The following is a 24,857-nucleotide window of genomic DNA, read 5'->3' on the forward strand; positions in this document are numbered from 1 at the left end:
TTGTTATAAAAAAAGTGTGCCTGGACATTCTGTTGTTGTGCCCACAACCTCGGTTTAAGGTGCCATTTAGCTCCTCACTTTCATATCTCCATTTCTAACACTGGGTACAATATAAAAGAGACTTGAAACAGTAGAACTTAAAACACTTGCAGCCCAGCAACCCCGACTGCACGGTGCCATCATCAGAGCAAGATGTTGAATCTGTACAATCACTGGCTAAAAACGGATTCTATACTTAAGCTATCATTCCGTTTTGACAGATATCCCAGTTCTGCAAGATAAAAATCATTGGATAAACTGGCCGATAGCAAAACAGTTACCTTTAAGTGCATTCAGGCAAAATGTTTTGAAGAATGAGACATTCGATACAGACATTTTGTGATACAGATTTTATTGCCCTCTCCAACTTTTTCCCCTCCAGGGAACTCATGTCTGTTGAATGAAGGTTAAACTGTGCCAAGAAAGTGCACCTGACCTCAGACCTACACATGCCTTCTGTTAGAGGTTTTAGATGTAGTCATCATTAAAGTGCATTCCCCTAGCATTCTTCAGTCACAGCAGATCACGAGTTCCACTCTCAGAACAAGACTACAAATGATTTTTTTCTTCTTCTTCCAGAGCAGGCATTCATTACGAGTATTGCAAATAACGGTTCTATAAAAAGGACAGCTGGGAAATACAAAATGCAAAGATGCTAACCGATGTCTCTTTGGGAGGCAGAGAACATATTATTTGGCTCCAACTTCCCATGGCTGTACAAAGAGTGGCAGTGTATTAAAAAAATAAAAAAGCAGAGTAATCATCTCAATTATTGGGAGCTGACAAATAAGGCTTTGCCAGTAAAAATAAATGGCCCAATTATTACAAATTTCAGTATTTGCATTACATTTGTCTCAAAGCATTTCATTAATGATATCCATCCACTAAGATGAGCTGAAATGTACCAGGACAGGCCATTTGTTCAGCCTGCCAATTTGTCAAATGTGCTGTGCTTGAAGCTTTCAGCTCCTAATTAAAAGATGTTGAGCACCACACAGTATGGGATGGCTCTGAAATTAATGCAGAAGCTGGAATGATTTCCGGGGTTTATCACACTTTGTCTGAGAAGATTACCATGATGAAAAATGATGTGAGAAATAAAAACTTTAAAAAAACCCAAAACATAATAATCAAGATTTTTTTGTTTGTTTTAGAGGCGCTCTAGCTTTTCATTTAAGAATTCTTCTACGCTGTCTGTATTCCATTTGAGAATACTCAGTTCTTCGGCAATGTTCCCACCGTCATCCAAGAGCTTCAGTACGGGGTCCGAACCACGTACGTACTGCAGAGGAAAGAAATCCAAAGTTACTGTCTGCCTGGATTCAACACATCTGGCAAGCTCAACCTTTACTTTCTTGCTTCCAAAAGTAACTCAGAATTAATGCTATTGTTCAAGTATAAGTTCCAGGTTGAATTAAATGCTGTGGTCGGATATACATTCTGAATGTATAGCTATGTAGGGTGATTTTCTGAAACAATGACTACTATATGCAAGACTTTGATTCCAGACAGAATGAATTGCCACCAGCATAGCTATTATTTTAAAAGACAAAATGCACTCAGGACTGATGTACAAACTCAGTATTGTTGTGCTCCCCATACTAAGCTAAATCAGTTATTTGCAGATCACAGAATTGTAGCGTTGGAAGGGACTGCGAGGATCATTCTAGTCCAACCCCCTGCAATGCAGGAATCTTTTCGCCCGACATGGGACTTGAACCCACAACCCTGAGATTAAGCGTCTGCCAACTGAGCTGTCCCCTTCCACTGAAAATTTCCACCCATCAGATGCACAATTCACATCTTTATCCAATACTAAGGTAACATTTGATAGGTTTAAATTAATATTAAAAAAACAGAAACTAGTACAAACCTTGATCTGCAGTCCCCTGAACAGTTTGGGCTTGTCACTCCTGACGAAAGCTAGAATGTGGAGGCAAAGAGAAAGCATTATTCTAAACAGAATGAGCCTTTCTTCTCATGCCTTATAAACAAGATTCAAAGTTGAGATGAAACACAGAAATATGTATAATTGTAGTCTAAAATTCACCATATTGCAGAAGGGAATTGTAGTGCCTATTATGCCCTCTGCTCTCGCCTGATAGGAACAAGTCATGGCAATACAGAGGGCTGGCTCAAGACATTTTGGTGCTTGAGGCAAAGGACACAATGACACAACTTTGGCAAAACTCCCAGCCCCTTCGCAGCCGCTGCCCAAGGCAGCTGCCTTCTTGTATCCTATGGTAGGGCCAGACTTGCAATACACACTTGTGTCACATATAGACAGCATCTGCAGGAACAAGAACCAGACACTTATTGAACAACTCTTTTCCTGGGTTTATTTTGTGGCACCCCAGATGTGCTGGTAGACTTTTAATATACACAGATCACCGAAGCTAAACTGCAGCGAGTGGTCTAAGCTCTAGTGAATACTTGTTCTACAAGGGAGCAAATGTTGTTAAATGTGCACATGCCATTTTGCTTCCCATTCAGTGTCCCCTTGCCCCCACCAGAGTTAATTCACTCACCTGAAGAAGGCACATGTCAGATGCAACTAGGCAGAAACAGCCAGCATTTCAAATAAATAAAAACAGTTTTTAATGTTGTGCTTTGAACTGTTGTGACCCACCTCGGGGAGAAAGATTGGAAACAGTAGTACATTGGTTACATATGCTTCAGGTTACAGACTCCGCTAACCTAGAAATATTACCTCAGGTTAAGAACTTTGCTTCAGGATGAGAACAGAAATCATGCTCCGGTGGCGAGGCAGCAACAAGAGGCCCCATTAGCTAAAGTGGTGCTTCAGGTTAAAAACAGTTTCAGGTTAAGTACAGACCTCCGGAACTGTACTACAATCTGGACTAATGGTTAGGCTTTCATTTTTTTTTTTTAAAAAAAAGGGTGTGATGGAAAAACAGAGTCCCACATTCCTGTTTAATTTGCCCTCCCCTATCTCCTGTCCCTGCATGTATGCAGTGTTAGAAATAGAGATATGAAATCTAGGAGCTAAATGGCACCTTAAGCTGAGGTTGTGGACGCAACAACGGAATTTCTGGGCACACTTTTTTATAATTTTCTTTTTGAAAATGAATGAACTGCAGCTAAAATCTTATGTTCATTTTTCACATAGTCTAGTCCTTCCCCTGCCCACCCCCTTAATATTCTTAAGAGGGTCTCTTCTCCAGTCTTCAGAGAGGGGCTGGAAGTGAGGAGGCAGAAAAAGGTCCTCCTTTCCTTCCACTCTACAGTTTTAATCAGAAATCTTAGGCGCAGTACTGTGCCCATAGCTCAGAAACGGCTTGTGCTAATGAAATTCCCTGTTGCAAAATGCACCCAGAACAATGGGAGTTTCGAACACTGCATGTTTGCTCTTTCTTCCTATATGTCTGTTGTATGACAATAGATCATAGCGGCCAACTTTTCCCCTTTTTAAGGGGAATTCCCTTATTCAGAACAGGACTCCACACAAGAAAAGGGAAAGTTGACAGCTATGCAGTAGCTGCAAAGCTCTGCACTATGGCAGCTGCCAGATGAACACATCCCTCAGCTGCTCGCCTGAGGCCCACTGTTAAGTTGTCCAGGTGAGCTGCAAGTTGCTTGGTCAAATGATGGCCTAAAAGCATTTAGTGTTTCTAGCAGTTGTGCACACCTCTTTGTTGACACATTTCTGTTTCAGTGGTGCAATGATGTTAGACAGAACAGATCACACTATGCGGAGAACAAAATGAAGCAGGAGGGTAGCGGGGGGAAATCTAACACCAGCTTTGCTATGTTTGATGTCAACTTAAACTATCAGACATATTGTAGCACTGGCAGCTTTCTAAATCTAGTGAAAAATGAATTGAGACATCTTCTGGTTAAAAAAACACCCTGCAGACAACCTGCTATAGTTTCATTTTCTGATGAGATATTCTCAACATGGGAAGCTTTCTGAGGATGAGTGAGCTTCAAAAGCTTAGAGAAAAAACTGATGCAAGATGAAAACCTATCCGCTAAAGTTCTATTTGTTAGCCCCGAGAGTGTGTGCATATGAAACAAGAGCAAGGAAACCACCCCAGAAAAGAATCAGCATTAAAATAAGAAATGCCATAAATAACAACATAATTATTATCCACCTTTCACCATCAGTTAAAACCAGTGCATTTTTCCGGGGGGTACGCATACCGCTAAACACTTTGTGAATCTGAGTTTGGCTTCACTGAGAGGCAGTATTTCAATATGCGTAGGAAAATGAGAACACCCCTAAACATTTTTTTTAAAGGAAAAAAAAAGCACTGGTTAAAACCAACTGCAATGTGCAAAGAGGGGCAGCTACAGCCTGACAAGCAGCATTTCCACTGTGTAATCTCACAGTCTTGGCAACCTGGCTATGGAAAGATAGGGCAAACGCAGCTGCCTGGTCCCCCTACAAGCTACAAATGTGGCTTAAATTATACAAACAGGAAGAGCTGAGATGCAAGAAGATTTTGGTTTAGGTGTGCAGAATGCAGGAATGGTCTGCATCCCCATAGAAAGAAAAGCGGGGGGTTAGCTCCACACAAAAAATGCCGAAGAACCCATTAGGGTGAAGACAGGTCTTACGAGCCACATCATACAAAGAAAGGGCTGAATGAGGCTTAGTTTAAGGAGCAAAGGGGCCTCGCCTGTATTTTGTGCAGACCTACTAGAGCCATCTGGGGAAGGCCGTAGGTCAGCAGTACATGTTCTTCGGTGAGCCACAAACCGGCACCCACGTACCCACCAGGAAGGAAGGTCTATATCAGGAACAAGGGTGGGAGGGGACACCAACACCTCCTCTTCACCAAGAGGCTGCTTTTAGAGGGGGCATTTTTTGGGGGAAGGGGGGTACGACTGATAAGGCAGTGCCACCACAGCTGGCTCTGCCTCTCCCCCCCACTGTAATTAGGCTCTTTTCAAGCCTAGCTGCTATGGGGCAAGGCTGACCCTCCTGGAGGGTGCAGTGAGGAACTCCTCTCTCTCTGGCTGCAACCTCCAGGAGCATCACCCTGGCTTTGAAAATAAAGAGAGGAAGTGCAGTTATAACTGTAACTTTAAGAAGCTGCACAAAAGATTGCTCCTGTGCATTATGCCTTTTAGAGTGTGAGCTTAGTCACGATCTTACTACTGGTTTTTTTAAGCAGCAAAGAGAATAAAAATGCTTTGAATCAGTGTTCCCCAAACTTTTTGGACTACAACTCCCATCATCTCTAGCCAGCAGGACCAATGGTCAGGGGGGATGGGAACTGTACTCCAAAAAACCCATGGAAACCCAAGTTTGGGAAACACTGCTTTAAATAAATACTTGATAAATAAAAAAGGAAAGCCACTACCTATCAATCACAGACGATGGGTCAGTTGGCAGAATAGAACTTAAAGCTGCTCAATTAAGATTCTCTTTTCAAGCATGGCAATGCACATGTGGGTATTTTAAAGCATTATGAATAATGCACACACAGAAAAAACTCGCGACAAAGGGGAAAATCTGGTGGCCTTGGATTGCCACCCTTAATCCTTCCCCTGCTTCTGTTTCAATCCTCCAAGTATGATGAGCAAGATCTCACCCACTTCTTCCATCAGGGAAAAAAGACGTCTGCCAGTCAGAAATGACTGGCTTTATTCAGTTCAAAAAGGTTAATGAAGTCCCAAATGTAGGAAGTGAATGTGACATTTTGCATTCACATGACTTGTCTGTTAAAAATGTACTCAAGTGCTCAAAAAAAAGGCTAATGAAAACAACAGAGAAAAGTACCTTCACACAACTACTTTAAAAAAATTAGCAGCTCAATTTTTACTTCACCTAGGAAAAATATAATCTGACATGTGTTTTCCACTGCTCTTTCCTATTACTTGGAGTTCATATGTTTCACATAAAAGTAAGTTGCCATATCTATGTATATACACAATAGGACAGGGTTTTGCTTCAGGAGCCATGCAAAAAAATCAGGTGCAATGAGGTCTTCCTTTAGGTGATCATTCTTAAATAACTAAAAGGACAAATTACAAATTCACTTACCCTGAACTTGAGGGAACCTCCCCAATTTTCATCCACACACTTCAAGAATTGCCCCTGCATAGAGCTGCAAAAGAACAGAAAAAATATATTTAGGGAAGAAAATACTAAATCAATTGAACAAATGACACAACTAATGTATATATAAGAGGGTTGTAATGTGTCACTTGAGAAACCCCTTTATTCCTATTGGGTTGCAAAATTATCGCTCTGCTATTCAAAACTCAAAGTCTAATGAAAGAATGATGACCTGCCTAATCTATTCTGAATACAGCATCTATTGGCTTTAGTGAAATTAGGAAGGGAAGTAAGTAAATTTAGAAGAATTGCCAATTTTCCAACCTGAGAAGGTGGCTTCTGTGGCATCACTGTTCAGAATAATTCACTAAAAATGAATTCATCTAGGACTCAGCGTTGATAGCCTAAATGCTCCTAGAGCAAATGCGTTGCTAAGTCAGTTATTGTTTGAAGGGCATGACCACAATACCACCAGAATACCACCTATGTGTTAACTTCCCATTTCACAGACCACAAATACATTCTGCAGGCCAAGCAAAGTCACCTATACGATTGGATGAAGCAGAAGATGTGCAACTTCATGGAGAAAGAAGAGCTACATCTTCATAAATGTGATGATGCGCATCCAGTGAAAGTCAGCTGCACTGACTTACTGTTGAAACCAATATCCCCCCCCCCCGGCAAGTGACAGAGCAATCCAAACCTGCGACAGGCAGGGGTGGCGCTGCTCACAGCAGGTGTGGGCAGGCAAAAGTCTGCTTTGAGCTATGCCAGCCTGGAGCAGGCTTAGCAATAAGGCCTGCTGTAATCCAGTGAATCCCAGTGTGGCTCAGGCCCTCACCACCACAGGGCTTCCCCGTGTTGTGATTCCTGCATTGTAAGGGGTTGGAATAGAGGCCCCTTGGGGTCCCTGTCTCTACAATTCTCTACAACTCTACAATTCCACGAAGCGCAGCAATTCTATCGTTTATCCACACTTTTGAGAGGTGGAATGGGGACCGCCGGGCCAGCAGAGCAACTCAACTTATTCTAGATTGGGGTTGATTAATAATAATAATAATAATAATAATAATAATAATAATAATAATAATAATTTATTATTTATACCCCACCCATTTGGCTGGGCTTCCCCAACCACTCTAGGCGGCTGCCAACAAAATATTAAATATTAAAATACAGTAATCCAACAAACATTAAAAGCTTCCCTAAACAGGGCTGCCTTCAAATGTCTTCTAAAGCTCTGGTAGTTGTTGTTCTCTTTGACATCTGGTGGGAGGGTGTTCCACAGGGAAGGCGCCACTACCGAGAAGGCCCTCTGCCTGGTTCCCTGTAACTTGGCTTCTCACAGTGAGGGAACCACCAGAAGGCCCTTGGCGTTGGACCTCAGTGTTCGGGTAGAACGATGGGGGGTGGAGACGCTCCTTCATGTATACAGGACCGAGGCTGTTTAGGGCTTTAAAGGTCAGCACCAACACTTTGAATTGTGCTCGGAAATGTACGGGGAGCCAATGTAGGTCTTTCAAGACCGGTGTTATGTGGTCTTGGCGGCTGCTCCCAGTCACCAGTCTAGCTGCTGCATTCTGGATTAGTTGTAGTTTCCGCGTGACCTTCAAAGGTAGCCCCAAAAAGAGGGCATTGCAGTAGTCCAAGCGAGAGATAACCAGAGCATGCTGCACTCTGGCGAGACAGTCCACAGGCAGATAGGGTCTCAGCCTGCGTACCAGATGGAGCTGGTTGACAGCTGCCCTGGACACAGAATTGACCTGCGCCTCCATGGACAGCTGTGAGTCCAAAATGACTCCCAGGCTGAGCAACTGGTCCTTCAGGGGCACAGTTACCCCATTCAGGACCAGAGAGTCCTCCATACCTGCCCGCCTCCTGTCCCCCCAAAACAGTACGTATGTCTTGTCAGGATTCAACCTCAATCTGTTAGCCACCATCCATCCTCCAACCGCCTCCGGACACTCACACAGGACCTTCGCTGGTTCTTATTAGAAAGAGAGGCAGAGCTGGGTATCATCCGCATATTGATGAACACCCAGCCCAAACCCCCCTGATGATCTCTCCCAGTGGCTGCATATAGATGTTGAAAAGCATAGGGGAGAGGACAGAACCCTGAGGCACCCCACAACTGAGAGCCCAGGGGTCTGAACACTCATCTCCCCCACCCCCACTTTCTGAACACAGCCCAGGAGGAAGGAGCGGAACCACTGTACAGCGGTACCTCAGGTTAAGTACTTAATTCGTTCCGGAGGTCCGCTCCTAACCTAAAACTGTTCTTAACCTGAAGCACCACTTTAGCTAATGGAGCCTCCCACTGCTGCCGGAGCACTATTTCTGTTCTTATCCTGAAGCAAAGTTCTTAACCCGAGGTACTATTTCTGAGTTAGCGGCGTCTGTAACCTGAAGCGTATGTAACCCGAGGTACCACTGTATAACAGTGCTCCCAGTGATTCACTTTTACTTAGTGTCAGATCACCAACATTCATAGAGGTGAACACCAGGTCTAAGGCATGTTCGTGGCTAGGAGTTCAGCCAGACTTATTCAGGACAGCCCCATGAAGGCCATGCTTTCCACAAAGTCCTAAGCGGCCCCTTTTAAGGTCGTGTCGGCGTGCATGTTAAAATCCCCTAGGACAACCAAACTAGGTGTCTCCAGAAGAACATCTGCCACAACCTGAAGCAGCTCAGACAGGGAATCCTTGGTGCAGTGGGGAGGTTGGTACACCAAAAGGAATCCTGTACTGCCCCTATTGCACAACTTCCAGAACATGCACTCAGGGAACTGGGTCTTCCCAATAGGACGCCTGGTGCAAACTAATGACTTGAGACTTGGTTTTAAGAAAATCACTGCAACCCTCCCCCCCTCGCCCACAAGGCCTGGGTTGCTGTGCATAAGATAAACCTGGTGGACAAGCAGCAGCAAGGACAGGCCCATCTGCTTCATCCAACCAAGTCTCTGTTACACATGCTGGGTCAAGTCCTCCATCCATGATCAAGTCATGGATGGCAGTGGTCTTATGAATCATTGGCCTGGCATTGCACAGCAGCACCTTCAATAGAAACAATGGTTATTGCCATTAACCAAAGTTTGCCCATGCAATACTTTTCATAATTATTAAGACAGAATTCCCATGCCATCTACTCTTTTTGAGCATGATCATTCTGATAGTTAAGAGTTTGTCTGCAAAAGCAAGCAATCTCAGTAAGCCTGTTCATTTACGTATTTGATGCATTGGTATTTACCGTATTTTTTGCACCATAACACTCACTTTTTTCCTCCTAGAAAGTAAGGGGAAATGTCTGTGCGTGTTATGGAGGGAATGCCTATGGGTGGCATGCCTACGGATTTTCCTCCTCTAAAAACTACGTGTGTGTTATGGTGCGAAAAATACGGTACCCAAGTTGAAGCACTGCCAACTTTGTTGAAACCAAGTTTCAAGTCAGATCTGAAATTTTGTCCTTCATTTTGACATAAAAATTGTGTGGATTGTGACTAACGACTGGGATGAAGAAGTGCTTGTTGTGTGACCTGCATTAGTCAATTCTTCTTTCCAGAAGAGGAATGAAAAAGGGTGGAATAAAGAAAAAATACTGAAGTTCACAAGACTGTTCATTGTGAATAAGTAAACTCTGTGAACCATCAGTAAGCATGGACTTCCACTTCAAGAGAAAATAATTATGTTTCTTCAGTTCTACAAATATATTTGAGAAATTTTCATAAAACTATCTCCAGGTTTTATTTGAAGCTGTTTCAGCTGCAAGAGTCTAGTTAGAATTAATTTAGTAAGCTGAATTTAATCTTCCTGTGCATGTGATTAAGCAATGTCATACTTAAGGTTTCTATGTTTATTTCAGCTTTTCGCATACTCTGACATTTCTAAGTACTCCTTAGTGTACAAGCAACAATTAACCTTTCTCTGGGTATATTTCACCATCTGGATTTACAAGCAAACTGTCAAATTTGACCCAGAGTGAGTCTAAATGCTTTCTATGCCCTTTGTATTTGTATCGTCTACAAATATTAGTGCTGAGAATTTTCTATCTGGCTTTTCTCAGGATTACTGGCAACAATTTGCTGCTGAAAATTCTTCTCTGCTAATTATCATGTCAAACATTCTCCAAGTTATATCTGTATGCTGGACTATTAACAAAATATTTGACAGCTATTTTATAAAAACCAAGACTTCAACTGCAATGGTATTTCACACTGTCAAATGACAGCTTGAGTTTTTATTGATACTTGCAAAGAGTCAAGGCCAAGTAATAATTCTAAACCACTTGAATCCATGTAAAGGTAAAGGTAAAGGGACCCCTGACCATTAGATCCAGTCACGGATTGCTAGGTTGGCAGGAGCAGGGACCAAAACACGGGAGCTCACCCCGTTGCGGGGATTCAAACCGCTGACCTGATCGGCAAGCCCTAGGCTCTATGGTTTAACCCACAGCGCCACCCACATTCCTCGTAATTAGCAAAAATTTCAAATTTCGTATTCAAATTCCAAATAGCAAAGCAGAAAATACTAGCAGAGGAATAAGTAGCATGTAAGCCAAGTAACAGGTAGCACTGGAAAGCAACATTTACCACTCAGAAACTGAAAGTACATACATTTATCTGAATTAATCCACAAAATAAATGTACGGGTAAATATATGTACACATTTGAGAATTTACCCATCAATTAAAGAACTTTAGCCTTCCATATGTTGCTGGACTCCAACTTTCATCGGTTTTGGTTAGCATGAAAACCTCCTGACTAAAATTCTGGTAAATATATGGCTAGTATGTAAAATAAAAGACAAGCCGTTACCAAAGGAGCTACCATTTTGGTTTCTGGGAAAGAGCAGGCAAACAGAGACAAATGGGGGGAGTTGCATAATTGTTTTTTTACTTATTATTTTTTCTATGTTTTTAGGTGTTCTTCATTTTATCCATAAGCCAGATAAAATGAAGCTATATGAATACCCAAAATCCATGATTTACTCCCAGCTGCAATGGTCACACCAGGCAAATACTGAATAAAATTCCAAAGTTTCATTTGTAATAATGATATGACAACTGGGGAAAACTGGAGGGGGGGAGAAGGATCATTATCAATTGATACTGTCATGAGCAAGATGAGAATCTGGCCCAATGAACAATTACCACTACTTTGATAGAGCCTCTGGCAGTAGCCCAGAGACATAAAGGCTGCATAGAACTAAAAATAAAAGTCAAAATCCTTAAAGCTGACAGCTGCATTTTAATTAGTGTAACAGAATGAAACAGACTTTAAAATGAAGTGAAATCAGGTCACTCAAAGTAAAATCAGCCCAAAGCACTAAATGCATTCTATTATCAATTCCTCTGAACTGCATGGCAACCCAGATAAAGTTATTCTCAAAGATCCACGCCGTTCAAATATTTCTACCTCTTTTATCTCTTTGCTACACAAAATAGGTTTTTGAAAGTGAATAGTTACAGGAAAAGTGGATTTATCAAGTTATTGTAAAAAGGATTTTTATATACTGGCATATTAGCCTTGGTAGGATGGGGAGCAATTTTTCTGCTTACATGCGTTGCTTAAATCCCACATTTTCCACACCCCACCCCACCCCTTCATATGCTTTTCTGGCACTCTGGGGTCTGCTGCCATGATCCCATTCCACAGTGCCCCCCACCCCAAAGTTGCCAACTTCCCACCATTATGAGAAACACCCACAGGTGCTGCCCTGGTGCTCTCAATAGAGATATTTTGGGTGAGCAAACAGAAGGGTCTTCCTAGCACTGCTTTTGAAAGTGGCTCCAGTGTGTTCTTTTCCTCTGCAGGCAGTTTAACTCCTGTAGCTCTAAGGCCAGAGAATATACAAAAGGGCAGTTGCCATTAGCACTGCATTATGGAAAAAGCAGAATGCAAATGGCAACCGTCCATTCTGGCTCCCTCTGCCCTTTTCTGAGAAGTGTGTGCATACAGGAGAACATGAAAGAACTGAATAGGGTTCCAGCAAACAGGCAACACCTCTCCCACTTTTTTTTTTAAAAAAAAGTCGCAAGGATGTGAACATGTCCAACAGGGGAACAAGTCTGACAGCTCAGTTAACTGCCCGAGACAAGCAGCATTATGTGTAAGGTTTAAAGGAGTGTACATGTGCATATGAGAGAACACACTCAGAGCCAGAACTTTGCTTTCCATTTCCCTGCTGCTCTTTCTGCCACCAAAGAAAGAGGCTGTCATTCAGCTTGAAAAGCCAGCTGTCTTCGGTTGCAGAACTCTTAGAGCAAAAGCTGTAAGAGGAAACTGTGTAGGGAAGAGGAAGAACCATGTCCTTGTTCTCTTGGGATTTGGCCACGTTATATCTATACTGAGTTGGGTTCCCGTAGTTCAAAAAGTAGAAATCCGGACACAAGAGTTTTGGCAAAATTGGAGCTATTTTTAAGGGAAATTGCCAAAAACACCATACGTCCGGATTTTCCTGGACATTTAAGCGATTTCCACCCAGAAACAGCTGTATTCCGGCTATGTCTGGTAAATTCTGGACGTATGGCAACCCTAATACTGAACCTTTTACATCTTCATATTCTATATTTCCAGTGAAATGAAGGCAAGAAATTGAAAGTTGCCTAAAATATATATCTAAGAAAGGGAAGAGGGATTCATTTTTACTGGCATTCTTGTTTCCTTGAGCTCTTCTGCAATTATCTGGAGAGCCTTGGTCCACAGAGCTGAACAACCGACCAAATGTCACAGTTCCAAGCGCAGCAAGCAAGTTAGCTTCAGGCATACCCTGCAGCACAAATCTCCCTGGAAAGCAAGCTCAAGGAAGACATCACACTAATCTGACTGCTGACTAATGCATAAAAGGAAAAATATTTTAAAACCACCAACGTGTTAAAGAATTGTTACATCAACATCAGAACCATCTTCCTAAATCGAGAATGATTAAGACTGGGGTGGGGAGGGAGGGAAAATACAGTGGTACCTCGGGTTACAGATGCTTCAGGTTACAGACTCCGCTAACCCAGAAATAGTACTTGGGCTAAGAACTTTGCTTCAGGATGAGAACAGAAATCGGGCAGTGGCGGTGCGGCGGCAGCAGGAGGCCCCCGTTAGCTAAAGTGGTGCTTCAGGTTAAGAACAGTTTCAGGTTAAGAACAGACCTCTGAAACGAATTAAGTTCTTAACCAGAGGTACCACTGTATAAGGTAACTTAAAATCCAGATGCTGCAGACACAGGACATAGGCTGTATTCTATATACAGTGGACCCTCCGGATACAATATTAATTCGTTCCGGGGGTCTGTTCGCACCCCGAAAATTACGTAGAGGTGTGCTTCTGCGCAATTGAGCGCATCTGTGCATGCGCACGCGGTGAAACCTGGAAGTATACACTTCCGGGTTTGCTGCGGCTGTAACCTGAAGATTACATATCCAGAGGGATATGTATGCAAAGGTACGACTGTATATTCTATATATATAAAAAGGTAAAGGACCCCTGACAGTATAGCTGTGATCAAACTGTCCTCCCCACATACCAGCAGTGATTATATTTCATTGTGGCAGCAGGCTGTTGCACCTCATGGGGTGCCACCCCATAATGCTGTCCAAACTTTGGGGAGGAAGGCTTCTAACCGAAGAGGTAACTGAAAGCTCCATGTGAAGGATCAGACCAAACCACTGGGATTCTGACCAATGACTGTAACACTCCTCTTGGCCCAAAAGCCACTAGTACCTGAAGCCATATGAATAGAAAAATTGCTACCCTGGTCTCCTTTGAAAGGAAGGAAATTCAGTAACTAAATAAAAAATACCAAAGTTAGGGGTTCAGTCCACCAGGCCCGACCATCTTCTGTTAGCTTTGTTTCATATTTTTCTGGCTCTACTGTAGTACAGGCAACCCCCTAAATACACTTATCAAAAGTTAAAACAACAGCAATGAGCATTATCCTCCCAATAAATGTCAATATCTTGCACCTTATAAAATAGTGTTTCCCTCTATAAAAGGTTGCAGAATGGCAATTTCCTAAAAAGAACCCTCGTATTAAGAAACTTCCTCCAACTTAACCAACAGCCATTTAAGTCAGGACTGTTGGTTTTGTAGTCCACCCCACCCCCCCGGTTAATTTATGTTCCGTTTTCCAAAATTAGACTTCCCTTTAAGATTACTTGTTTTGCCATGGGTTATTCAGAGCATTTGCGCCTGCCAAAAAAACCTTATTATTTATTGCTTGGTGGGATGCTACTTAAGAGATCGTTCTTAAGGAGATGAATGCTGTGCCAAAAAGGAAAGAGGCACACATATCTTCTATTAAGTTTCTGTGGCGTACACAGCCCAGCTCAGGCATGCTACTTATGTGTAAGAACTACACATTTGTGGGGACAAGCTCATGCTAAGTTCTGCCACCACTCCACGAGCGCTGCTATCCCCTTTACGAGATTAAGGATCCCCATTCAATTCAGAAGCCTGATAAATTGCTCTTCATTAGTACACCACCACCTGGATAAAAATTTGCAACAGAAAAATGACAGCTACTGTGAACTAGTTCATCAAGTGTTATAAGTCATACCCAAGACTGGGCCCTTATGAAAAGCATGTTGGATCACCTAGATCAACTCCAGGTTGCTCAAAGGCTCAGCTCACATATGCATCAACACCATTTGATTGCTCTCAGTATGTAATTCAGACATCACAATAAACAATGATTTATCATGATGGGAGCAAGACTAGCCTCTCTCTGCTGTTCCATGTTCCTGCCTTGACCACCAGTGCAGCTGTGATAGAGTCAATAAGTATTTGCTTCTGATTCCCAATTAGCCAGGGACATAACCATATTTATCTGGTTATCTCCCGTTTGGACTACTGCAATGCGCTTCAAGTGGGGCTATCTTTGAAGGTGACTCAGAAACTACAATGACTCCAGAATGCAGCAGCTAAACTAGTGACTGGGAATGGCTGCCAAGACCACATAACACTGGTCTTCAAAGACCTATATTGGCTCCCAGTACGTTTCTGAGCACAATTCAAAGTGTTGGTGCTGACCTTTTAAGCCCTAAATGGCCTCGGCCCAGTATTTTTGAAGGAGTATCTCCCCCCCCCCCCAATTGTTCAGCCCAGACACACCAAGGGCCTTTTGGCGGTTCCACATTGCAAGAAGTAAAGCTACAGGGAACCAGGAAGAGGGCCTTCTCGGTAGTGGCGCCCACCCTGTGGAATGCCCTCCCTTCAGATGTCAAGGAGATGAGTAATTATATAACATTTAGGAGACATCTGAAGGCAGCCCTGTACAGGGAAGCTTTTTAAGGTTTGCGGTTTTGTTATGTTTTTATATAAGCTTGGTTTGTTGAAATGAGTCTGCTTCATAAACCATGGTTTGAACTAGGCATATTTCAACCAAAGTGGCTGTGCTGGGGGAGATGGGGGAGGAGGAAAGCATGGGAGCCAGAATGGGAACCACGCACCACAAAAGTGATTTGTTGTGATGTCCAAATGCAGCCAATGACCATTAGCTGAGCTACAACCCTTTCTCATATAGCTCTGCTAGGGCTGTTGTCCCCAAAAACTCAAGCAAGGCCCTTAAGTTCTTGTTTGCCATCCATGAAAGTGGAGATGACAGCAGCCACCTGCACAACGACATCACTCGGTTTTAAGAAAAAACACTATTTGTAAAAGTTGACTTGGAATATCTTTAGATTGCTGTTTTTTTGGTGGAAATCTTCCCGTTTTTACAAAAACACAAAGTGATAATTTAGTAAATAAGAGATGTTGCTGACAATGGTATGTAATAGCTTTGCAAAATTGCTTCACTGGGTTCTACAGATTTAGGAGCACTATGCATTTTTATATGCAACTTTAGTACAATTCATAACCAAAACATAAGAGCGCCTGGCTTCTCCTAACAATCATATTTACCTGCAATTAAGGACACAAGCTTCTTTGATTCAATCAGATGATATAGGGTAACAGACACTCCTAAGTGCAGCTATTTTCAGCAACTGCAAAATGTTGGCAATTTCTTCTACTACTACAATTTCATGCACAGTTACCTTCGCCTCCATTTCATCTTTCCGTGTTTCAGAAACCAGCATCATTCTGCACTGGTGAGAGCGAGGCTTACAACGTGCAGCTGTCTAAAGTAATGCTGCTAAAGCAACTTTCTGAATTAGTCTGAAATTGGATACAGGATTTCCGGACGCTGAAAGTCGTCAGTGCATTGTTTGGAGCAAATTTGCCAGTGTTAGGACAATACTTTGTAACTGTTTATTGCTCCTGCAATGTTTTCTTCTTTGCAAGGAGCAAAGGGCATTTCAGTATAAGAGGATAAAGCCTTGCCTTCACTAACATTAATGGAAAATTGCTAGTACTTACAGGGTCAACATCTCAATCCAGCTGCAGTCCTATGTGGCATTAAGTGCAATTAGTTGTACAAGAATATGGAGACACTCAAGTATGCATGTGATTTATGCCCACATTTCTTCACAAAGCACATGTGAGGAAGCCTGTTCATATGCACAGATCACTGGAATGGGGCATATTTGGTACAAATACAAAAACAGAGTGGAAATGAAGTACAGGGCAGATAGGCCTTGAACCTGCAGTCATCCAAATAATTCATAGTAGCAAGTATGGATTTAACTGTACCTTGCTTTTTGTTTGGAAGGCTTATATTTTCTTGAAAACCTTACAAATGTAATCAAATACCTTGGTTTCCAAACAGCTTAGTTCTCGAACATTTTGGCTCCTGAACGCCACAAACCCCAAAGTGACTTTTCCGGTTTGTGAACTATTTTTGGAAGTCGTACATCTGACGGGGCTTCTAATTGGCTGCAGGAGCTTCCTGCTGCCAATCAGAAGCTGCACTTTGGTTTCTGAACATTTCTGAAGTTGACCAGACTTCCGGAACGGATTCCATTCGATTTCCAAGGTACGACTGTAATAGTTTACTTTAAATCTGCTTTTTGAGGAACTCTTATCTCCGTGGTATAATTGCTTTTATTGGTCTTTAACAGTTTCCATATGGTGCACTCTGGGACTGCTTAGTGATGAAGGGTGGTCAAACAAGTATTTGAAATAAACACTTTTTCATTTAAAAACCTTAGGACTGTATTCAATTAAATCCTTGTGCAAATGCAACTTCTGCTTACACAGCAGGGCTTTGCTCCCTCTCCTCCCCCATCATGTGTACCCTCCCCTTGCATTCTCAGATCTGATCCAAAGGGCTCAGGTAACCCCCCCAGAAAAAAAATTGAGAGAGGGAGAAGGAGGGTGCAGAAGTCCTAGTGGGCAAGTGGAAGTCTCTCTGCTAGAACAAGGATTTACTTAGTGCTACGCTGAACACAACCCATTATCTCTTTCCATGGAAGAATAATTTCTTCAAATATTAGTATTGTCAATTATTTCTCAAAAGTGTGCTGGAGGATTTCATTTATTAAAAAGATTTACAGCTGAAAGCCTCCATGAGGTTTGTGCTGCTGTGCTAAGTCAAGCCAAGGTTTATCACATCATGTGTTGTCCAAACTGGGACTAGTGGTTAACTCTTGACTTAGCACAAGCTGTAGTCAAAGAAGAGTGCTTAACCAAGAGCCTGGTTCAGATGACATGCTAAGCTAAACTATGGCCTAGTGTGGCAGCAAAAAAGTCATGAGAAGGCCAAAGTACTATGAACTCCATGTTCTCAGTAAGCCAAGGCCATGTGAACTAGGCCTAGGTGAACAGCTCTCTGACAAGTTAAGCCTTAGCATAAAAGGCAAGCCAAGCCCACTCATAAGGAAGAACGTTCTACTCAGCACAGCAGAAATGACTTTCAAGTAAACATATTTAGGACAGCTAAGATTTACCCGATAGTTTTACAATTATTATTTATAAATTTATAACATTTTTTTTTAAAAAAAGAAATTATGGCAATGATCCACAGAACTAATTCAGCCTGGTGAACATAGCTCTGGAAAAGGCATTCCCTTCTTCTCTAGGGCGCTCCCAGCGACCTACGCCAGCTGGTGTACAGTAAGAACTGGCTTACTGTACTTCTGGCTTAACACAGCAAGAAGTTAGAGACATTGTAGTTCTAAACTACTAATTTATTTACAGAATATACAGACAAACAATCATGGTGCTCCCTCTCAGCTCCGAGAGCAGAAGAACCCACCGCGTAAAAAAGAAAGTACAGTTTTACAGTCTCATACCGGAAGAGAGATAAGTCTGTCTTCCCTTCTCATGCTCCTCACAGACAGTCGTGTGAATCACACAAATCATACAATGCAGCTTCGGAGGACTGGTTTGCTAACAAGCAGATCAGCAGCCTCAACTGGTAGCCAGCAGTCTCTGCTGCTGCTCTCACTGTAGTTCCTGAAGAACTCGTCTGCTGTGTCCCTAAAAAGCACTTCCTAGTTCTCTGAGAGTGATCATAAATGATCAGAACAGCTCCTTTGCCATCTTTTGCTTCTGTAACCTGAACTCATCCTTCTTTTGGCGGTGACTAGAGCTGCAGTTAATCTTCAGGCAGCAGAAGTGGGAGAAGGATGATTCTCATGATGAGAACAAAGCATTTTTCTTCTCCAATTCCTCCTTCTCTCCTACCCGCCCCCATCTCCAAGTCATAGAATCACAGAACTGGATGGGACCACAAGGGTCCAGTCGGGCACATTAGGGTGCTCTGCTTGAGTATTTGATAAATTACAGCAAGCCCATGTAAGAAGCCACTTCAGCAACCGTAGCTGTCATGAAACAATGGACTCTTGTAAGAAATATCCTCTCTTACTCAATTTGTAAGAGTGTTAATTATGCTTGTTACTCTCTTGATGCTTGCTCTGACCAGCCTGACCTCATATCATCAACTTTATTGAATTAGCACTTAGCAAGGCCTCTTTCAAGTCAAACGTGATTTGTTTTAAAACCTTCTTAAAACAATACAGTTCACAGAGCGGAATGGAGGACCAACCCAGAGAGGCATGGGAGTCAGGGAGTGTGAAAGGTCAGCAGAAATGCACTTGCATGCTCTCAGTCATCCGTTTTGATTAACCTTAAAGTCCCGACTGTTCACCATTTGTAAAGCATGCTGTTCTCTGGAACAAAGTCGCACTGTTGTCGTTACTGCTACCACGACATGCTTGTTCTTTCAAAATTTCCTAAAGCGCTCCTGGAAATAGTCAGAGCAAAAATATGTGGTGGCAATTTCCAGTCCCAAAATTGCCCCCAATGTGCAACATAGGAGCACTTATGCTGTGATTTGGTTGGTCAGAGGGGTGTGTGCATGCATAGCAGTCTCTGTATCCACTGATTTTGTTCTAGAATAAAGATGAGAAATGCAGGTGGGAGCAGCCAGCGGGGAGAAAAACATCCCTCTGTAAGCCATCAGTTCAGACCTTTGGCATGAAAAACTGGTGGCCCTCAGGGGTTGGTATGTAGGAAGTGGATGGGGAGAGAGAAAAAAGAAAATTACCAAAAGAAACGGAAGTAATCCACAAGAGGAACAGGAAGCAAGGAAGCTCTGTACACTGGATTCCTCAGAGTCCTCAAGAGAGGAGAGAGGGATGCTTGCCATGCCAAGTATGCCAAATGAATTGGTATGCCCGTGGTAAAAAGGGATGAATAAGTATGAATAACTGTTTGCTCAAACTTAATTCTTCTTTCTAATCAAAACAACTCATTCTGAAACTGAATGAGTTGAAGTTGCACCCAACAATGCAGTGATTCTAGCTAAGATCCCCACATCTGAATTAAATGAAGGCATTTGGATATAAAGCAACACTAGATTATCTGCAAAGGCCAGTATTTCCTTCTGTTGCTCACAGGACATTTGTTTGATAAAAACTGTCAGGATTCAATTCTTGAAAATAATGAAGATGGCAGATAGTCTAGTCTCATGCCTCTTTTCAAGATAAAATATTCAGAGAAGCTTCCATTTGTAAGTAATGCAGCTCTGAAGTCTCTATAAATAAGTTCTTCATGACAAATGTTGCTCCCTGGAGCAGAGGATTTCTGAAACACTGAGCATACAATTGAAGGGCACTTGATTGAAGACCTTCCCTGAATCAACAGGAATACCCAAAGGGCACCCTCAGTATAATGAATATGGAGAACTTATCTACTAAAATTAGAAGGTTAGTCTTGTATAAAGCGATGTTGTTGATTCTCAGTGGGAATAAATTGGGACACACACACCCTAGCTAAATGACTGCTGCTTAAATGACGATGTATACAAGTAGAAGAGGAGAGAGCACGCGTGAAAATCCACGGGAAATGCAATTATTGCAGCAATTTAAAACGGAAAAATTCTTCAGATTAGCTCATTCCCCCCTCAACTTGCATACTGTCATTTTTTCTATGTTAGCAGAAGAGCAGCTGTACTTTGTCGTCACTGATAGCAGGGTGGAGAATTGGAGTCAGAGGGAATGCATCTTCCAAGTCCAATTCACATGCCACTTCTGGTTTGTGAAGGGGCAGCCCCAGTTTGCTGTTGAAGTGATCCTGGGGTTGGTGACAGAAGTTGGCATCAGAGGACATGTGTTTTCTGGGCCCAAACCCTCCTTTGCCGCTCCCCATTTGCTTCCTGTTCACTTTCTGCAAAATGAATTCTAGCCTATGGATATTTTAGTTTAATAGTATTGGGGTTTAACACCAAGGATTTAAAAGGGTTTTTTAAAACATACCCAATGAGCATCTCTAGTATTTGATTCAATTACTTTTCTGAACAGCTACTTCCATAGAAGTGTGAATGAATGAATATTCTATATACTTTCTAGCACAGGAAGCTATTTCGGATTCCATATTTGAAATAATTATTTACAATTACCTATAGCTTCCCAAATCCTTTTGGGGAAAACATCTCCACAGACTGTTTGAGCTGCAAGATTAGAATCCTCTTTCCTTTCTTAATGTGCAGGTCTTTCTTCTTAGATTATATGCCGTGTGCAATTTTAATATTTGTGCAGTACCAATTTTAGGCAAAAAATACAAATATATTCCCAAGATTTCTGTAATTCCATGATAGCAGCCTGTAGAGTCTGCAAGCAGTAAAATTTTCATAAAACATTTCCCAAAATTCCTTCAAAAGCACAAAATACTATGTACTGTAACAAAAAAATTTCCAGTCAGTTGGTGTTCTAGAACCAGTGGCTTCATTAAGTCTTAACAGCCTGATGGTTTCAACCTCTATTCCTTGCTCATATAACAGCAAGACTTTAAAAAAATGCTTATCCAAGGTATTTCTGATGCTCTCAAAGTTGATTACTTTTTGTAAAACTGTTCAACAAACATTTGGAAATTTCAAAATAAGAATAGATTTCCCAAAGTATAAATCAGACCCATTGGACTCATTAACTTTGTGGAGGTTTATTTTGCAGATATTAACCCGAGCAATACAATCCTTTTAGACACTACATCTATTGCAAATATTGCTTGGTCAGTCCAGCACAGGATGTATGTACAGGAAGGTCGCTTCTGTGCAAAGACTCCATTACTCAATTTGGAACCCCATGTGCAGATCGATGTGGACAGACATCTGCACACTTTTATGGCAATGCATATTTGGATGCAGGGCTTCTGATGGAGCCTTCTTTAACTACATCATGTGAATAGGAATGTCAATTTCCATCTATATTGCAAAGTGGATGCTAATTATTATATCATGGGGTCTGCGTATTGATGAATGCTATTATGTATCTACATTGGAACCAATAAGTATAGGTACAGAAAGTACAGCATTATGAATTGAAAATGGAGCCTCACTTGGCCCCACACAGAGTTATGGGTGGTGGTTGTTTTCAACAAAACAGTACAAAGAGAACAAGAACTCTTCACATTTTGTGCAAGGCATAAAACTGCCAGTATCCCAATGCCTTTATATAAATTTATGGTGTGACCAGATTTGGATTTACTGCGTCTGGTTCTGATCACAACAGCTCAGAAAGAATATTGTAGAGACAACAAACTACACACATACACACCACACAAGGGGTGGGAAGGAAAATGATCAGGGAGCTGGAGCTTTTCCAAGTTCCCCCACCCATCTTGGCAGTAAAGCAGTATATAAACTGACAAATACGTAATTATAATACTAAAACAAACCCCTTTACCAAAAGTCAGTAATATAACACTAACATTTCTGCATTTGTGAAACTGCCCACCCTTCCCCTCACTAATTGTGCATTTCCCTTCTGTTCAAGCCTGCAGTATACCTCAATTTTTCAAGATGGAGAGCAGACAGAAGGTAAGAGAGGGTTGTGACGTTCATGAATTAAGGGACTCAATCACAGATAACATTAACAGAAGAACCATGTCAACAACCGGTATTAAAATGGCTGCTAAAAAATACAATAAAACAATTAGCTTTAGGTCTGGAATTCATTCATGTTAACACATGAATGTGTTAAATAATAGTCCAGGTCTTCAAATCTAATTATTCAACCTACCTTTCTGGTTTCAGACTGGGCTTCTTCTTGGCAGCACTTTCTGCAGAATGGATCTAGCTGATTTAAGCCAAACTGGCTAAGAAGGTCACAAGAACTGCACAGCAAGTTACTGGAGAAGCCCAGCTCTCTGCAGGCCTCTGATGATAATTCTGCTCCATATACTGATGCCTAAAAGCAATTAAGATTTGCACAATTCACTTTAAAATCTGAATCTACAACCATACCATTCTAAAGTGTAACAAACCATCACTTCATAACACAGCTTTTTCTTTAAGGAGTTGAGCTCACTTCATCACTGAAAAATCTATGCAATGGCACATAGCTGAAGATATATACAAAGTAAGATCACAAACTGTAAAACAAAACAGCACAAAGTGCATACCTAAATGCTAGCCATAAACATAAATAGAAATATAATGTATTACAGTGACAATGCTAAATACAAGTTTGATTTAGGCCCCCGGGGACACAATGTGAATTACTTCCAAGAAAAAGTGCATTTAAAGTGCTGTAAATTATTAAAATAGGTGAATGAGTGCATGGTGTTACAAGTTGAAGACAGTCAAGAAAACAGGCTTTTGACAACCCCCTTATTATGGATTAACATAATATTAAACTGTACAGTTAACACTTATTACAAATTTGTGGTAACTCTTCACAGAGCTAGAGGAGAGCAAAAGAAAGACAGGTAATGTTGACATTTTGGTTTAACAGCTACTCCAAATTGCTAAACTAAATGGATACTTTGTTCTTATTTTTTTCTCATTTCAAAAACAGGCACTAATGCCTTACAATCTTCACAAGTGTCATTGATGTCTATAGTATCATGACAGCTGATGATGAGGGCGGAGTGTAAGGTCTATTTTAAAAACACAAAATGTCCAGAGATTTCAACTTTGCTCAATGTCATATTCAGAATTGGCATCCATTCGTTTTTTAACCGATGAACTTACGATTAAAAATAAACAAATCACCCCACACTGCAAAGCTGGCTATGCTGAGTGAGCTTTATAGCTAAGAAGGGCTTCGAACCTGGGTCTCTTAGAACGTAACACGCAGTGTTCGAAACTCCCATTGTTCTAGGTGCATTTTGCAACTGGAAATTTCATTAGCGCAATCTGTTTCTGAGTTCCAGGAGCAGTACTGCGTCTAAGATTTCAGATTAAAAACAGCAATGGAAGAAAAGGAGGACTTTTTTCCCTGCTTCCCAGCTTCCAGCTTTGCTCTGAAGACTAGAGAAAAGCCCCCTTAAGAATATTAGGGGGGGGGTGGACAGGGGAAGGACTAGAGCACATGAAAAATGAACATAGTATTTTAGTTGCAGTTCATTCATTTCCAGCTTTGTATTCTAGTTATAAAAAAGTGCGCCCAGACATTCTGTTGTTGCGTCCATAACCTCGGTTTAAGCTGCCATTAAGCTCCTCGCTTTCATATCCTGTTTGTAACACGTAGACTTGAATCTCAGCCATTACGGGTTACATTGGTAACTCCTACTGGCTTGAGCCTTCCATGGGGCGTGTTTCTAGGTTATTGCACACACTCGCATATCAGCCACGGCATAAGCTTTCTAATACACGATCTGCAGCGAGGCTAACATTTCAAGGGGGAGAGAAAAGGACGGCCAGTTAAACCAGGGAGATATCTATATATACATGGGTGTAGGTTTTTTGGGGGAAGGCTGAAAAAATTGTTGCGTTCGCCCAAATCGCCTGTTGCTTCTGCCTTTTTTGAGGGGGCAGAACCACAGTTTGTTCAATAATTTTTGAGGGTTTGCCCCCGCGCTGCACCCATGTATATATGCACACACACAATTGTTTTCTTTAATCTAGCGCTCCCGCACGGTGGAAGGTGAGAAAACCAAGGGGAACAAATCCGCAGTTTGAACCTGCGGCTGTTTATTCAGAAACAGATGTCTCACGCTTGGGCGTAGCCGAGGGGTGGGGTGGGGGCAAGGAGGAGCAGCTGCCCCCCTTAAAATCCATAAAAATACATAGCTAACTGAGGTTCTTCCCCCCCTAACAAAAGGCCTGCCCCCCACTAACAAAAATCCCGGCTACGGCCATGGTCCCAGGTGCCACGACAAGCAGGCAGACAGGCCTGGTCTGGTTTTGGGTCAAAGTGACTCCGTGTCTCCTCACGGTTCCGTCCACTCCCTCACGCGGAGTCCCGTCGCTTCCGACCCCCCATTTTAAGACTCCCCTTACCGCCTGCAACGCCGCCAGCAGCCACACCCAGCAACGCCCGAACCCCATCGCTCCTTTCCCCACCGCCATGTTGGCGCCCCAACCGACGACGGCATCAACGGAAATGCCTTGATAGCCCCCCTCCAACCGGCAAGGCGTCTAAAGCCCCGCCTGATCGGAAGGAAACAGTAAAGTGTCGCTGAGGCGCTCCCATAACTATCAAG

General features: G+C 42.2%; 1 protein-coding gene across 1 annotated transcript; it reads right to left on the bottom strand.

The window, feature by feature from the left end:
* Positions 1 to 374: 374 nt before the first annotated feature.
* SELENOF (selenoprotein F) lies at positions 375 to 24,807 on the bottom strand. The gene is made up of 5 exons (XM_083511280.1): positions 24,655 to 24,807; positions 22,451 to 22,618; positions 6,053 to 6,116; positions 1,913 to 1,962; positions 375 to 1,321 (listed from the first exon to the last, which is right to left on the bottom strand). Exons 1-5 carry the CDS (start codon positions 24,721 to 24,723, stop codon positions 1,190 to 1,192), a joined length of 483 nt encoding a protein of 160 aa, XP_083367406.1. The 5' UTR covers positions 24,724 to 24,807; the 3' UTR covers positions 375 to 1,189.
* Between the last annotated feature and the right edge of the window lie 50 nt (positions 24,808 to 24,857).

This window comes from Podarcis liolepis (assembly GCF_965112155.1).
Source record: "Podarcis liolepis genome assembly, chromosome: 6".
Classification (NCBI taxonomy): Eukaryota; Metazoa; Chordata; class Lepidosauria; order Squamata; family Lacertidae; genus Podarcis; species Podarcis liolepis.